This window comes from Rutidosis leptorrhynchoides, chromosome 2 (assembly GCF_046630445.1).
Source record: "Rutidosis leptorrhynchoides isolate AG116_Rl617_1_P2 chromosome 2, CSIRO_AGI_Rlap_v1, whole genome shotgun sequence".
In the NCBI taxonomy this organism is placed as follows: Eukaryota; Viridiplantae; Streptophyta; class Magnoliopsida; order Asterales; family Asteraceae; genus Rutidosis; species Rutidosis leptorrhynchoides.
Genome location: NC_092334.1, coordinates 64,876,669 through 64,893,672, shown reverse-complemented (window position 1 = coordinate 64,893,672; position 17,004 = coordinate 64,876,669). Strand labels below are relative to the sequence as shown.

At 34.0% G+C, this 17,004-nt stretch overlaps 3 protein-coding genes across 4 annotated transcripts; all 3 read right to left on the bottom strand.

Moving 5' to 3' along the window:
- Positions 1 to 438: 438 nt before the first annotated feature.
- LOC139890959 (BTB/POZ domain-containing protein At1g63850-like) lies at positions 439 to 3,905 on the bottom strand. Of its 2 annotated transcripts, XM_071873895.1 has the most exons (3): positions 2,616 to 3,905; positions 1,450 to 1,570; positions 1,064 to 1,173 (listed from the first exon to the last, which is right to left on the bottom strand). In XM_071873895.1, exons 1-3 carry the CDS (start codon positions 3,834 to 3,836, stop codon positions 1,169 to 1,171), a joined length of 1,347 nt encoding a protein of 448 aa, XP_071729996.1. In that variant the 5' UTR covers positions 3,837 to 3,905; the 3' UTR covers positions 1,064 to 1,168. The 2 variants fall into 2 exon arrangements, with proteins under 2 accessions (XP_071729995.1, XP_071729996.1); XM_071873894.1 differs by lacking the exon at positions 1,450 to 1,570 and having other exon boundaries at positions 439 to 1,173.
- Positions 3,906 to 8,687: 4,782 nt separating this feature from the next.
- Positions 8,688 to 11,893, bottom strand: LOC139887936 (uncharacterized). The gene is made up of 6 exons (XM_071870982.1): positions 11,879 to 11,893; positions 10,780 to 11,496; positions 10,535 to 10,681; positions 9,577 to 10,101; positions 8,880 to 9,308; positions 8,688 to 8,801 (listed from the first exon to the last, which is right to left on the bottom strand). Exons 1-6 carry the CDS (start codon positions 11,891 to 11,893, stop codon positions 8,688 to 8,690), a joined length of 1,947 nt encoding a protein of 648 aa, XP_071727083.1.
- A 1,558-nt stretch (positions 11,894 to 13,451) lies between these two features.
- On the bottom strand, positions 13,452 to 14,535 carry LOC139887935 (uncharacterized protein At1g01500-like). Its single transcript, XM_071870981.1, has 3 exons — positions 14,466 to 14,535; positions 13,586 to 14,355; positions 13,452 to 13,496 (listed from the first exon to the last, which is right to left on the bottom strand). Exons 2-3 carry the CDS (start codon positions 14,327 to 14,329, stop codon positions 13,452 to 13,454), a joined length of 789 nt encoding a protein of 262 aa, XP_071727082.1. The 5' UTR covers positions 14,330 to 14,355; positions 14,466 to 14,535.
- Positions 14,536 to 17,004: the final 2,469 nt, after the last annotated feature.

Genomic DNA, 17,004 nt, shown 5'->3' with positions numbered 1-17,004 from the left:
AAAAAAAAAAAAAAAAAAAAAAAAGTAGAAATATAAGTTAGTGTGATAATGTGATCGTTTTGAGACAATTAAGATAGAAGATATGGGTTATTAATTTTCAGATAAAATAAATAGACATAAACATTTGTTAGCTTATTTTTGCCCAAAAAAAAAAGGGACCTAAACATTAAGTAAAAAAATACGAGTACTCCGTGATAAAACAAGAAGAAGGTGAATGAGGGTTGAGATGCACATTATGCATATTACACTCTTTGGATTAACATGTAAGATAGAAGATATCTTACACGGACCTTCTTTTATATCAAAGGAAACGACTAGAAAAACTAAAAAAATGGAGGAAAAAAGGAAGATTAAAAATTTAGGTACGTTGAAAAATAAAAACCATCTATTGATAACCAACAAAATCACAATAATTGCAAAAACTTAAATTATAGGGAATTTCAAATAATTGCAAGAACTTTTTTTTCATATTGCCTTTAGGAAAGGAATAAATACATGTTGATGGATTAGCACGACATCTAGAAGATTACACATTATGACATAGATCTAGCTTGAGCCATAACCAACCCAACCCGCCCATTTTACCACCTGTACTGAGTTCCAATAGCAAGTCCGATCCAACTTCCAGTTGAAAAAAACTTCAACCGTGGTACTTGTATGGATGTGGAATTGCATTGCACTACGAGACCATCCCTTAGTAAAATCTGATAAAACATCCATGCCAACTACACCAAAATTTACAAAGATACGAACAGGTATTTCATGCCAGATGACTCAAAAAACTACTTGTATGTACAAGACACAAAGTTCCATGCAAAGAGGAGTTTATAATTTTACTCGATAAAGCTTAAAGCTTTATCTTCATCACTGATTTAGGATACGTAATGCTCAGTTATGTTGGTGTTGATCACCTGGTAATGGGCGGTTGGCACGTCGAAACCAGGTGGTGAATGCTGAAACCAAATGGGGGCAGTCTTCAACATTTCTAGTTGAGAAACCTAGACATTGCTGCAACAATTCTTGTGCTTCAGACATGGGAAGTGTTGATATGATTTTCAAGAATGTTTCTTCCAGTTCTAGATACAATAATTTATGATTTGTAAGCAATGGTGCTATGCTGTCTTTGCATACAATCAGCACTGGCAACCAATCTTTCACTAGCTTCAACCTAACCTGCAACGTGGGATTGTTAACTCGACTTTTTCAGAGTACATTTCAACCCAAATACACTATATGTCTACATGTGCAGGGATGGAGTCAGGAAATAGTTTTCAACGGAGCGAACTGAAAAACAATTTTTTTATCAGAGGCATGTCTCAAAGATGCCCTTACACACATACGCACACACAAATATTAACTTTTGAAGGACCGCGTAAGTTAAAAAAAAATAAAAAATGTTCTACAGTAAAAAAAATACATTACATAAATTCTGAGTATGTGACATCTTACATGATGCTTTTATGAACTTGCTTTGATTGTAATGTGAACGCCTGTTGTTAGGCACAACTAAACATTTGATCGATCGCATGGGACCAAACCAAAGTAAGTGAACAGGATCAAGAATTGAAGCCTAGGTTTAGATGTAAAAAGTAAACTTTAATATCAACATAACTAATTAGATCTACATGGTGAAGTGTCAGCAATTAATCGTTTTTATGCTTGATTTGTAAATAATCAAAAAATGGGTTAGAAGTTGTGGAAGATATCAATGTAATGCCATCTAATCATTGTGAATGTACAGGCCTCTATCATTCACACAAAAACCTTGATAAAGTATAATTTCCAATGAATAGATGTTAACTAAAAACACGCAACACATGCTAGTTCACGTCGTCGCATTTCAGTTTGTGTGATGTATAAATAAATAAAAAACAATCTTCGTGAACATGCATGAAGTATAGGCCTAAACTAGTAATCATATTTTCATTTTGGCAAATCATATTGACTAATTTCAATTTGCAAAGTAAAACTATTATGTAGTAATAAATTATAGATATCTTCATAGTATTCCCTCCAGTTGTATCATTACTAGCAAACCTTATATGGATTACTACAACCGGAAATTCATTACAATCGTGTAGGATAGAAACAATTTTATACCGCTTTGGTATTTGATATAAAACACTAGTTTTGGTATGAACGAATCACAATATCGTTCTTCTCTGAACCGAGAGAAGTATTCCTAGACCAGCGTACAAGTGAATTCCAAACGTATAAATAGCTGCTATGTTCTAGAAAAGAGAGACAGAAAATATCAAGAACCAAAGCACAGCATGCTACAGTAGAAACAAAACAAACATCCAACTAGAGCTACATATATCCATTTACTAATTTCAATCTATATATTTAGGATAGATATTCAAGCATTATCATTTCTCCTACAAGAATGGTAACCATACTACACCTAGATAAATCAATGAATCCTACATGATGCGAGATCAGATCAATTATAAACCAAAAGATGCTCGGTTCTCCAATGTATAAACTACCAAATGGAAATCATAGATGTTTAAAAAACAGCAAGTAACTTACGAATTAACTATTAACTACAAAGAATATAAGAGAAATATACAAAGGACATGCACCAACATAAAAGAAAATGAAAATGAACAAACCTGTCTAGAAGCCAAAATAACACCAGCAGCAACTGCATTGGCAAGCTTGAAGGTACACCTCAGAACAACAGCAGGAAGACCAGGAACAATATTCCTCCACGCATCATCCCTAAACGCCCTCTGCAAATCCGCAGTAAATGCAGACTGTTCACTCCACTCCTTCACAGCAGTATCCGCCACTCTCAGCTCAATCATCCGCTCAATTAACCACATCAAATGTCTCCCATTTGTCATCGCAGTATGCAAATTCAACCTCTGAATTGCTTCAGTCTCGTTATGATCTCCTCGAAAATCCGGACTAGAATACTCCTCCAACGACTCCTTCACTACCTTCAAACTAATTTCAAAAGACTTATCCAACACTCTCTTCGCAGACTCTCTAGAAGAAAAATCTCTCAACAGTTTTGCAACAAACGCCTTCGCAAATGCCATATTAGGATGGTTCTGTATCGCTGTAAATATCAATCCCTGAAGCATTTCCTCTGATAAATCCGATTTCGGAGGCGAAACCCTAGCTAACAGTTCGGACGATTCCTCATCACGTAAAAGAGGAATCAAACTCAAGACATTTCGTTCTTCATCCTCAGTCCACGGCACCGCTTCAAGGTACCTAACGCATGCCGTTACACAGTCCTCAAACAGTAATTCTAAAGCTACCGGCAGTAAATCGAGCGCCGTAGATGCAGTATCAATAGCGCTCGAAATCTCATTACTATAAAGTAGTTGTAAAACAGTAACATGATTATTAATCGAACCTACAGATGACGGAACAGCTAAATTAAACCGATAATAATCAATTTCACCTGAATCCTTCTTCCAACGATCAGATAAAAGCGCAGCAAAATACTTCGATCGCTGGAGAACCGATGAATGTAAATAAATCTGAAACTCCGACGACGAATCAACCGCCAATTGCGTTTCGGAATCTTCGGAATCAAACGGCGATGATTGATCGAGGTATAGCCGGAGGATGACGTCAGCGGTTTTAAGATCGTTAAATCCGTTAGAAACTGACGGTGCGATTGGAAGAAGATGCATAGAGTGACGTGAGTTTGATCGACGGATTGAAGATGAAGATGACGGTAACGGTTTATTAGATGCTTCTGTTAGGGTTACGTCACCAAGTGATGAATCAATTAACGCAGCGGTGGATGATAAACGGCTGCTGCTATTTACACGATGTCGTTTCTTCGATCCAGTGTTGTTGTTACCACCGATCATCGTGATTTGGGAAATGAAACAGTGGAACGGAATTTGGTTTGCCTTATCGGTTGATATAGCGGTTTATTATTCTTTTATTTGTTTATTTGTTTATTAATTAAATATATTATTTATCTTACTTTTATATATAATGGGGATCATTCTCACACACACTTTTTTGATTCTCACACACCTATTTTAACCTTTTATTCTTCTAATAATAATCAATTGGTGTGTGAGGATCAAAAAAGTGTGTATGAAAATCATTCACCATATATAATTTGGTGATGTTGATGACATCACTTAGCTTGCTTGCCCTTTCAGGTTATATACATGTTATGACATTAATTTGGATGATGTAATAATAATCATTTCTAATATCTATTTAATTTAATTAATTAATTAATTAATCAAAGAATATAATAATACTCACCTAAAACTTCCTTTGGAAGATTGGAGATGATATATTCACACTCCATGTTCCTTGTTTCACCATTCAATCATGATTTGTTCCCAAAATATCCCTACATATAATTTAACAAAAAACTTTAAATAATTTTTGTAAACTTATCATTAAGACTTTTTTAGTAAATTTTGGTGAAACAAGTAAATTGGATGTTGAAAATATCATCTCCCCTACAAGATTTTTACTCTATTAGCGCTTACTTACCTGAGCGTATGATAATATCTCCTCTTTATTATTTTTAAAAAAAAATTAGCCTCTTTCTTTTCCTTCTTCCAACACAAATCAGTATCAATATAAAATCTCCTTTTTGGCATTCTTGAGAATTTCATCAGGCTCGATTTTTTCATGTTTCTCTCCGATTCAGGTTCGTGTTCATCACCTTTGCCATTTGTTCATCCCCTTTGTAACTGTACTTTAACTTGGATTCAGGTTTATCTTCGATTACTTCAAGTTTATCTCTGATTTCTTTAGTTCGATTTCTTCATGTTTCTGTTTATCTCTTTATTTCTTTAACTCGGATTAAGGTAACTAAATTGATTATGTATCACATCTGTTTAATTATGTTTACACAGTTTTTATTTTTATTTTTTTTAATTTATTTCATTCCACTGAACTTTGTTATTTAAATTGAGGTATGAAGTATATGTCTAATTTATATTAATACTTTAATTTTGTTAATGTTAGATTGTTAAGCTGGGTATGAAGTATATCAACTCTTAAATCCATGTTAAAGTAATGATGTCTTGATCATCAGAGTTCAAGATAAGTAATTGTTTATTAAAGAAACTCATTTTTAATTTGAAAGTTATTTTACTTTTGAATGTGGTTCCATAATCGTTGATGATTATGGCTAAACGCTGAACATAACTCGGGATTCTGTATTTCGTTTCTGTTTTCATAAGCTGTAGAAGCATGTCTCGATAGTCTATGATTCTGTAATAGTGATTTAGATTAAATTCTCATGGCATAATCTCTAATGCCATCATGTATCATGTATCTTTTAAAGTTATAATAATAATACTTCTGCCTTTCAAAAAAAAAAAAAAAAAAGTTCGCTTTTTAAAAAAAAAAAAAAAACCTGTATCTGTATAAAACATGACTTGTGAAATCACGATACTACAATGGCTTTGTGGTTTTGTGATTTTTTGTGGGTTTTTGGTTTTGTGGTTTTTGAACTATTACAGTTGAACTAAATAGTTAGCTTCATCAATATAATAGCTAAAGATGTTTGTACCCTTGGATTTTCTATAACACTGAGTTGTGCATTGTTGCAAGTATACCATATCTATTTGAGATGAATTTGTATCGTATTGTTTAAGAACTTGCGGTATAATTACTAACATATCAAAAGTATTTCTTTAACTTGAATGTCACGTTTTAACTTGGTTTGAAGTATTTGAGTAAATGACATCATAACTAACCTTACAGGCATTACCCTCAAAAGAAAGTTGGTGTATTTGTAAAAGGACGATCTGTAACTATAGCTGAATAAAGTAAGATAAGTCATTGACATGTGAAATTAACCAAGGAACGAACCCAATTTCGATTTGTTGGAGTAATGTATACAAAACAAATCATCAAGTAATATCATCTTCTTACCAACTTGTAATAGTAATACATTTGGCAATAGTAAATTAGAAGTAAGCATAGAAAAGAATACTGTATGAAGGATAGTTGAAATACTATGCAGGATTACTTTTTAAGCATATTAAAAAGAAAAAGCATTTGTACAATTCATAATTGAATGGTCCCGATTTTTATTTGGGCATGTTTGACACCTTATTAGAATCGATAATTTTGATGTATTTTTTTCACTAGAATCGATAATTAATTATAACGTATTTTTAATTGTTTTGTGTAAGACTTTAAGAAAAAACCCGTGTTTTCACGGGTCTTATACTAGTTATACGGAATAGGGCATAGGAGGAAACACTTTTTTTATTGGGAAGTGGGAGAAGTAATTTTTTTTTTTAAATTTTGGTTTTTTTCGAAAAAAAAAATTTAGACATCATTTTTTTTCATCTTGTGTGAAATGTTCTTTTCGAAATTTAACCCGATTTAGAGTTTAGGGTTTAGAGTTTAGGGTTTTGGGTTTAGGGACTAAACCCAAAATCCTAAACCCTAAACTCTAAACTGTTCGTGTTAAAATATTCAATCTAAACCCTAATTTCTAAACCCTAAACCCTAATTTCTAAACTCAAAACCCTAATTTTTAAACCCTAATAGCTAAACCCTAATTTTTAACCCCCTAATTTCTAAACCCTAATTTCTAACCCCTTAAAAAAAACTCAGAATCAAAACATTCAATGAATGTTTTTTATTTTTTTCTTCGAGCGTTTTACCGCCAAAATAATAACATTCATCACAAAGTGTCTTTTTTAAATGTTCATATTTTCATGTGATCTTGATGACTGAAAAAAATCGAAAAAAATTAAAAAAAAATACTTCCCTCCACTTCTCCCCAAAAAAGTGTTTCCCTCTTGCTTAAATCTAATACGGAGTATTACATTATTAATTACCGTAAAGATTAACGAATAAGGACCATAAGACCATCTTTAACCCTCTCGGGAGTGTTGGTGTATTGACGTGTTGCTGAGTGGGGGTGGGGTGCTAGATGGGCTATTGCTGGGTGGGAGTGGGGTGCTTGATGAGTATGCTGGTAAACTGTTAGATAATTGGTGACGTGCTGAGTGGCTTGTTGCTGGGTAGGGTGGTTATTTTTAATTTCTTTTCCATTTTTCTTTCATTTTTATTAATTTTAATTTATTTTTAATTACTTATATTATTATTTTGTAAATTATAAAAAATAAAAAATTTAATAAAACAAACTATTAAAATTAAAATAATATGATTACATTTAATAAAAAAGTCCTAAAATAGAAAATTACAAGAAATATATAAAAGTCCTAAATTAATTTATTTTAAAATTACAACTTAATTCCTAAAAATAAAAAATACATTAATTTAAAAACGATCACATAAAACAGTGTTTAATTTTTTCTGTCGAACGAGTCACGACTCACGTAACCTGACTCAAGAGGCTACTCGAATCGAAGTGCGCCCGATTATAACTTGATTGATGTCAGACCCCGTCCGAATCCGTCTGGACGAAGTCATCAACATCTGGTTCCATTGCGATGATCGACTCTAAATAATGTCTTTAAAATGAGCAAATGCACAGCGGAAGATTTCTTTCATACCTGAGAATAAACATGCTTTCAAGTGTCAACCAAAAGGTTGGTGAGTTCATAGGTTTATCATAAAACAATAAAATTCATCATTTTGATAGACCACAAAATTTAAATGCTGCATGGTACAAATGGGCCCGAATCCTATACCCACCTGTAATGTACATGCTATATCTTTTAAATACAGTACATCTTTCTCGTGTACTAAACCATTTTCATAAATCATAATAACCGTACACATATCTTGTGCACAAAAATAACATACACATAACATGTGTATAAAATCATTCTCTCGATATATAACATTCACATCAACTGGTGGCAATTATCATGTCCACATAATTCAATGGTGGCAATTATCATGTCCACATAATTCAATAATAATCCGCAGAACTTCTTTTGCTTGTGTCTATCTCGTCAAACATTTATAAAAGCATTTCATGTATTCGCAGTTCAAAATATATTTCAAAAGCATTTAATAAAGCAGTCGTAAAAACAGCGCACGTATTCTCAGTCCCAAAAATGTAAAGAGTAAAAGGGAATCAAATGAACTCACCATACTGTATTTTGTAGTAAAAATACATATAACGACATTGAACAAGTATAGGGTTGGCCTCGGATTCACGAACCTATGTCATTTATATATATATTAACACACATAATTGTAATCGAACAAAATTTATATATATTTCGTTATGTATTAAGATTAATCTTTATATATAATTTTGTTAATATTTATATTATATTAAAATGCTTATTTAATATATGATTTAATTAACGTTATATCAATATAATTAATATTATATTAGTTATAACATAATATTATGTAATATTAGTATACATAAATATATTTTTATATAGAGAATTTTTGTTGTAATAATAATAATACTAATAGTAATATTAGTAATATAAATAATGATAGTAGTAATAATAATGGTAAAAATAATAATCTTAATGTTAAAAAATAATAATGATGATAATAATAATTATTATTATTATAATGTTCATAAAATTAATAATAATAGTAATTTTCATAATAATAATAATAATGTTAATAATAAACATAATGATCATATAATCAGGTGGATTCTCCCCTGTGATTGCTACTTCTCCTCTTTTCTCCGCTTCTTTCCGTTTCTCTTCCTCCCTTTGTGTATCATCATAATAGGACTGAAACGCTGCAAGGCTAGAAAGGAAACCCAATGGCATGACAGTCCATCAAGAACTACACGCAAACGAGTCGGTCGGGATAATAGGAGTGGAATACTGGCTTGCTCGGGGGAGAACCCTCTGACGATATCTCAACATAAGTGTAGCCCATCCATCAATATGCTACAATTGTGATAAAACAAATAAGCATGAAACTTACTTAGTTTTCCAAGAATGAAAACAAATAAGCGAGCAACTTACTAAGTTTTCCAAGTATCCGGAATATCCAAGACCAAGTAACCTGATCCAAAACTCAGGTGTGAGGTATATAAAATTTTCGTTCTGAAAAATGAACATGCACCGCGTTTCTTGCTTACTATCCACCATACTCTTCGGATCTTTTGCAGGCCCAACGTGCTTTCTACCGTCTCTCCAAGCATTGGGTGGTGGTGGTAGTAGAGTTCCTTGATCATTCACTAGCCTGTCTACCATCGACCAAATTTCCTCGTCATTAACCCAATCCTTTTGCGACCGTTTACGCTTTTTCACAATCGGAGCAACAACATCTTCTTCAACAATAGGGTGGGGTTCTTCTTCAACAACACCCTGTTCTTCAGTATCGAGATTAACAACCTCCTCAGCCTCAGACACCCTCAGCCTTTTCACTTTGCGAGCAACATCATCTGACAGCTGTGAATTATAGAAAGTCAGGAAAAAAGGCGCAAGGGCGCAAGATAACCCTTGCGACACACGCAAGGACGCAAGGTATGACCTTGCGCCATTTATGTAACATAGGCGCAAGGTCGCAAGACCATACCTTGCGCCTGTTTGTCAAAACAAGCGCAAGGACGCAAGACATGACCTTGCGCCTACTTTTAACAAACACAGCCTGTTTATTCTCGATAATTAATGACAAAACTGCAAGTTTAAGGTAAAAAAAATGTAATTAAAGATATACCTTCTCGATTGGTTTTCTGTATCCCGGTGTTGTGAAAGGGGAGCTTAGTACACGCGTTGGTCGTCGATCTCTCATTCCACGTCTAATCCGTTGAGCTGATTTGTCGTTTTCATTGTCTGAGAAGGATCGACCAAGTAACTCCTCATCTTGATTTTGCTCTTGTTCTGATATTCGTTTCTCTTGTTCAGATATACGTCTCTCGTGATCATTTATTTGCGTTCTACACTCTTGCAGCTCCTTCTCTTGCCTATCCATCCGTTTCACCAAAGACATGTATAATTCCTTTGCATCAGTAGATAAGTTTGATTGAGTCTGAGATTGAGACTGAGATTGAGATTGAGATTGAGACTGTTCTCCACCACCATGTTCCTCATTGACAGGTTCATCTTCAACAGGTTCTTCAACTTCCTCATCCACTTCCGTCCCATCAAAGTATTGGCAACTTTTTAACCACCATTGACATCCACTCTCAACATCAGTGGGATGCAGAGTACGAAAAGGTCGTTTATTCTTCGGACAATCATCCTGTACAACAGCAGCAAAAGTTAAATCCAAAGGCGCAAGGACGCAAGACCAACCTTGCGCCTCGTAAATGATGACGCAAGACTACTCTTGCGTTGACCATAAGACGTTAGCTGAAGGCGCAAGGACCCAAGGACAAACCTTGCGTCCCGGAAACAAACACGCAAGCCGTGAACCTTGCGTGTTACGTCATCAGTAACCAAGCGCAAGGTTGGTCTTGCGTCCTTGCGCCTAATTACTGATGACGCAAGACTACTCTTGCGTTGGCGATATGACGTAAGGTGCAGGCGCAAGGTCGCAAGAACGAACCTTGCGCCTTGGTCACGCAAGGACGCAAGATATGTCTTGCGCCCATCACAGAACCCATTTTATCCTAAATCCTTACTCTGTATTCTTCCAGCACCAACAAAACTTTTATGTTAAAAACAACACTTACCATAACGTTTAGTAGATGCAGGTAATCAGTGACTGAAAAAGTCTCAGCCGATGAACGTTTCCAAAATAAGGCCCTCGGTACTCCATTTTTGTCTGTCTTGTGGGCAAAACTTTTAATTGTTCGTCGATATGCCTCGAGAATCCAAATCTACAAAATTAGTTAAATAAATAAGGACGCATAAAAAAATAATATACGATTCAAATGTAGAGGTATTAACCAAATCTACCAAACTTGTTTATTTTTACCTTAAATGACCACATAAAACCGACCAAAGTATAACCCTTTCCCACCTCTAACTGACTTTCCCGAGCTTGAAATCCATCTTTAACTACGGGGTAAGTGGCATCCCAAATACGATTACCCCACGGGTAGTCATTCAATTTAGCAAAGTCTTCGACTAGCCATAGGTATTTTTTGCTCACCACATGAATCCCTTGCTTACCCATAAACGCTCTCTCCACAATCAAAATAATGGCTAGTCGCACGACATCATCATCACTAACCACAAAATCAGCACCATCATATAAAAGCTTTTGGATATCGGTAATTGTAATGTTTGAATTAACTTTACGATTTGGGAAACAACGTCGTCTAATCGGTGGTGTTTCTACATCATAACTTCTGGGAATGTAATGTGCCATGTCCGTGCGACGACTAAACTTAAACCCCGTGATGAGACAAAATTCCCGCCTACTAAATCTAATTTTGAAATTCGGACGGAAACTAAACCATATTTCCTCATCATCAGCAGGGTACTTTTCATCTATTCCTATCGGTCGCTCACTCTTTCTTTGGAGCATTGCATGTACAAGGCCCGGATCATTGCCGGTGTAAGAAAGATCTAGCCAAGGACCAAAACAAGTTCCCCTAAAAAAATTTTGTTGATTCTCAGTCATTGATGCCTTTAGTTGAGGTATAACATTAAGCATATTCTTCATCGTCAACTTCGCCTCAACATATCCCTGAAACAGACAGTTTTTCAGAAGAAAAATACAGGCGCAAGGACGCAAGTCGCACCTTGCGTCTCGTGTATCACACAGGCGCAAGGACGCAAGACGTGCCTTGCGCCAGCTACTAGGGACAAAACGCAAGGACGCAAGACTTTCCTTGCGCCTATACCAGATTCTAGTTTTAAGCCCTAAAACAATCGTGTTCCAGTTTTTATAAAATGTTAGCTTCCAAATACTGTAACTTTAACAAATCTAGCAACACTATAAGTGAGTTTTGCATCACCAAGCTCGTTGAAGCATTTCATCGAACACTTGGTGTGCAACAAAAATTATATATCATTTTCGACATAGAAATGGAGTAATCGAACGGAGATAGTTGAAAGGAAACACTTACCTGTTCTTGTGACATATTGATCACGTTTTTTGTCGGGTTTTTTTCTCTTCCTTTTTCTCAATCGTGGTGGTGATGGTGATGCTAATGGAGGCGGTGATGGTAATGGTGGTGAGATGTACTGATGGCGGTGGTGCTGGCGATGGTGGTGGTGGTGGTGGTGATGTGGTGAGTCTCAGAAGAAAGGTTGCAAGGGTAGACGGGTCGCAAGGGGGTCGCAAGTGCAAGGTTCTTTGTAATCGCCGTCGGTCGCAAAGTGGTCGCAAGAGCTGAGTGTCGGGGTGTGTGTGTGTATGTGGTGTCTGATTTCTATATTTGACCTAATTTTTTAACACAAGGACGCAAGGCGCAAGGACGCAAGGCGCAAGGACGCAAGTCGCAAGGTCTCTTGCGCCTTGCGCGGGCATTTTGTCAAGGTTTTTTTTTTTTTGGGTACCATCTCAGAAAAGACCAAAAAAATGGGTATTTTGGTGATTTACCCTAATGATTATCCCACCTCTATTACAAATAGAATAAGAAGTCCATTATTGAAGTTGTCAGTAGCTTGGAAACTAGTGCAAGCAGCCATGCTATCCTGACCTGACCCCCTCATCAGGATAAGGTTTGTATACATTTTTCACATACTACTTTATAAACATTGTTAAATGTGAAACGCTTGTTTTTTAATATCGAAAAACAATGAGAACAAGTTTAAAATAAAAAAGATGGTAGCAACGTAAAACAAATAAAAACAGTTATCATTTTATCAAGAGACAAATCGAATGAATTGAGCATTAAAATGGTGCTTGGTAATTCTTAAATTTCTGAAAATATATATGTAAATTCGGTTTTGGCGGTTCCATAGTTTACATAGCAAAAATACATTTTTATGTATCGTAGATGGTAGATGACATCAAATGAGGATTTATATGTGTTGGTAGGTTAAAACTTCACTTGGCAAGGTGGTAAGGGAAATAGTCAAAAATAGTCACGTGATAACACGATTAGACCGCGTGCATCTAAGTAAACATAATCACTCCCTTTCCGGTTAACTGAATTGGAAAAACCTCATCTTTTTACAATTCCTTTGCCGCAAACATCCAATGTTGTGTGTTGTTAGGCAAAAATTCATTAATAATATATAAAGAATTTTAAAATATTAAATTTGTAAAAGTTGAAAATAAGTTTAGCATCCATTACATATAACTTCGGTGCAATCAACGAACTAAAACAAAATGAAGATCCTTTTTGTTGAAACTTGAAATTAACATCCCCGGAAAACATAATTATTAGGCCAAAATGAATGGATGTTTTGACTTTTCAAAATCCAACCTTTTTAACTTTGACATCAAATATTTTTATTTGTATTATATAATATTTAATGAAACTCATACTAATAAAAAGCATATTTAATTAAATATCAATTCACTCATAATTCTTATCAAATATTACAAAAAACAAACAAATATTTAAAGTCAAAGTTAAAAAAAATCAACTCTGAAAAGTCAAAATAGAACACTTAGATGGAGTAAGTAATTGTTTGTATAACATAATAATGACGTTCTGCCAACAATACATGAAGAGCATGACGTACAAATTACATAACTTGTACTCTTATATGGCGTTTCAATTTACATCCGTACTATCAGCAGATTAAAACATAATGAAAATGTTGATTTTGATTATTAATATATGAAAGGACTTCAAACATATACACAAGAAAACACATACCTTAAAAGAAAGACAGGATGATGAACCCTCTTCTCTATTCACCATTGTTTCATTTTCCGGAATAGCTTCAAGCACACCCTTCCTCGTTTGCTTCTTTCGACAACTAACTTCTAAACTTTTCGTCAATATTATCGGACTACCCGAAAAACTACCCGCCAAACAAACCTCAATCGACGGTGGACCCATTTCAAGACCCTTATTACATTTACCTTTCAACAACCCGTTTCCGGAAACCATATCCGTTTCACATTCCATTCTCCACACAGAAACACACTCACTCGATTCACTATTAACTCCATTACTATGACACATATCGAGCACACCAGAAACTAACAAAACATCCTTATCGAAAACCTCAAACTTAACACTTCCTGATGTTCTAAAACTATCCGTACTAACAAATGTAACTTCCTCGGACTTTTTGTCTAACCGGTCTCGTCTTAAAAGGGTTGATACGCCATCGGAGTAAATGCTAGTCCTAACGCCGTTAACTTCAAGTAAAGTATCCCGGTTAAGTGGGACATGGTTAAGTGTGAGATATTCAGGAGTGGATTCATTGTTTATATCACATTTGCTAATTCTAATGTAGAAAACTCTTAAATCTAACCAAGCTAATGATACCTTTGAGACCGGATGGTACGAATTGTGTCTTGACACGTGGTAGCCGTTGCCATAACCATTGCCATTAACGTGCCCGTTTTCGAAACGAGTGTCCATGGTCTTGTCTATAAGTTGAAGCCCCATTCTTGAGTTAGTGAATTCACCATTACCTGATAGAAGTTGAAAATGCCCATGTAAAAAAGATAGATGTTGTTTATAGGATAAATTTTCAATCAAAAGTGGAAAATTATGATGCAAAAGCTGTATTGAAATTTGAAACCTTAAGGCTAAAAGGGTATCAAAGGTAATGATATTGTTCAATAAAGGCCAATGATCTATCTATAGCACATTTGGAATCAAGGAAGGATGAAACTAGTCTCAAGACAAATGAGAGTGATAGCATTAGTAGGTATGGGAGATATTTAATATATACGGAGTATATGTATACACACACATACATATACATATATATATATATATATATATATATATATATATATATATATATATATATATATATATATATATAGCTAGTTAGCTACAAAAAGAGAACACTGTGAGCTGGCTAATACAAAAGGCGACACGTTAGGTGACATGAGGGATCTAGGATTTTCTACAGAGATTTAGGTACTACTTACTAGGTCCAACTTTAATTGTTCATAATATTACTTCTTATTTCTACCGGTTGTTCTAAATTAATTGTTCACTTTTATAAATAAATAAAAATATATATAACTAAAATGTAAATGGTACAACTGTAAAGTAAATTATCTGTACATACTTAAATTGGGACGAAGGAAATATCTTAATAGAGCTTTTTATCAGTAGAAACTTATTAGAAAAACATTTTATATCTATTTATCGCTTATGCAAAAACTACAAAATAAATTGAACTTTAATGCAAGTGTATGCCCAAGGAACCATGCAGGAACATCCTAAATGGTACAGTACCACAGTACATTAATATTCTGAGTCAGCCAACCATGATGGTGGTCCAAGCTTTTGTCCATTACTAACTAGAGATCAAGTGTTCAAAAAGGATCTACATAGCAAAAGATGAAGTAACAAACAGATCCAGAATTTATAAAATCATATTCAATTGAAGGAATAAAAATCATGCTTTACATTATTATAGAGGGTTAAAGCTACAAATAGACTATATACTTTCTCAAATGTCTCGATTTTGCCCATATACTCATTTTCGTCTCATGTCGGCTATATACTTTCAAAAAGTGTACCAATATAGGCCACTATACTTTTTTCACCTGTAACGAGAACAATTGATGACGTGGCTTCTAAGTAGTCATTACACGTCGGTGATACATCGGAACAAAAACTGAAAGTATATAGCCTATATCGGAACACAACTGAAAGTATATGACCTATATGTAGCCATATAAAATGAAAATAATAATAATAATAATAATAATAATAATAATTATTATTATTATTATTATTATTATTAACTTTACCGGTTCAGCAGTTAACCGGTAACGAAATGTTGACATTGGTACACTTTTGAAAGTATATAGCCGACATGAGATGAAAATAAGTATATTGGCGACATCGGAACATTTGAGAAAGTATATAGCATATTAATAGGTTTAACCCTATTATAAACTTCAATAGGACTCACAAAAGCCATTTGATTGTTCCTATTTTAGTCTACTCAAGAAATAAATAAATCAAAATAAAAGCTTAAGTAATACTGAGTAAAATAAAAGGGTAAGAGCTGATATTTTCACCTTCATGTTTACTACTTCCACCATAATTATATGTCTTTCTTCCAGTTATAACCCTGAATAAATTAAAACAAAAAGCTTGTGTAAGGTATTCATTAAGGGTATTTAAGTAACTTTAGGTGGAAGAAGTAATTGTAATGGTGTAAATATCATTCCCAAGCATACCTTTTGTGGTAAAGATCCAAACCCATTAAGCAGCACAACAGATAAACCACTCTAACCTAAACAACATACTAAAAGGTTAAATTCTTACTCAACAAACTTCAATTTATAAGCTAAATGTTCAACAAAAGTACATGTTTTTCTACATTATAGATCCATACCCACTAAGAACCAAAAGAACTTAAAGAAACATATAATCAAAGAACCTAAAAAAATCCAACAAACTAAATTTATTTTTATAGTGGAGATTAAAGAACTAATTATATTACTATACCAACAAGGCAACAAACAAGATTAAACAGAAACCTCAGCTTGTGCTTAAAATCCAACAAAGTATCAGTTTTGTTTGTAATAAAGATCCATCCATACCCAATAAATTACAAGCTACAGTAAAAGATTTATTTATTTTTGATTTTTTTACTGAAGCTGGTATTTTTATTTTATATTTGTAGCACTAAATGTTAAGAATTTACCTTATATCTATGGTTTTTTAACAGCAAGAATTTGAAGGGCAAGAAAGAATCCAAAAAACAGAGTTTCACTGAAAAGAGGCGACTGATGTCAACACGAGTAAAGTAAAAAACGAAATAGCACAAATAGACAAAAACTATGTGTTTAAATCCGGGTGCAATAGCATGGTGTTGATTTTATTATTAGCAAACCCCCGTCACACTTTGTTGAAATTCCAAAGGCTGTTTGGGATTGCATAATTTTAGTGCCAACTGATTATATAAGGAGTATGAGTTTTTAAGGGTATTTGAGATTGCTTATTTAAGTGTTTGTTTGTTCATTTGTTTATTTTAAAAACTGTGTATCGTATACAATAAGCTTATTTAAGTGTTTGTTTGTTCATTTGTTTATTTTAAAAACTGTGTATCGTATACAATAAGCACTTAGGGTCTGTTTCCGGTTTAT

Excerpts from the sequence above, each read along its gene's own strand:
- LOC139890959 (XM_071873894.1), bottom strand. The coding sequence starts at position 3,836 with ATGATCGGTGGTAACAACAACACTGGATCGAAGAAACGACATCGTGTA. Across the intron at positions 1,174-2,615 it reads TTATTTTGGCTTCTAGACAG|GTTAGGTTGAAGCTAGTGAA; the intron begins GTTTGTTCATTT and ends CCCACGTTGCAG.
- LOC139887936 (XM_071870982.1), bottom strand. Across the intron at positions 9,309-9,576 it reads ACAGAAAACCAATCGAGAAG|CTGTCAGATGATGTTGCTCG; the intron begins GTATATCTTTAA and ends TATAATTCACAG. Across the intron at positions 8,802-8,879 it reads CCGGATACTTGGAAAACTTA|CATATTGATGGATGGGCTAC; the intron begins GTAAGTTGCTCG and ends TCACAATTGTAG.
- LOC139887935 (XM_071870981.1), bottom strand. The coding sequence starts at position 14,329 with ATGGGGCTTCAACTTATAGACAAGACCATGGACACTCGTTTCGAAAAC. Across the intron at positions 13,497-13,585 it reads CATCCTGTCTTTCTTTTAAG|TACGGATGTAAATTGAAACG; the intron begins GTATGTGTTTTC and ends ATCTGCTGATAG.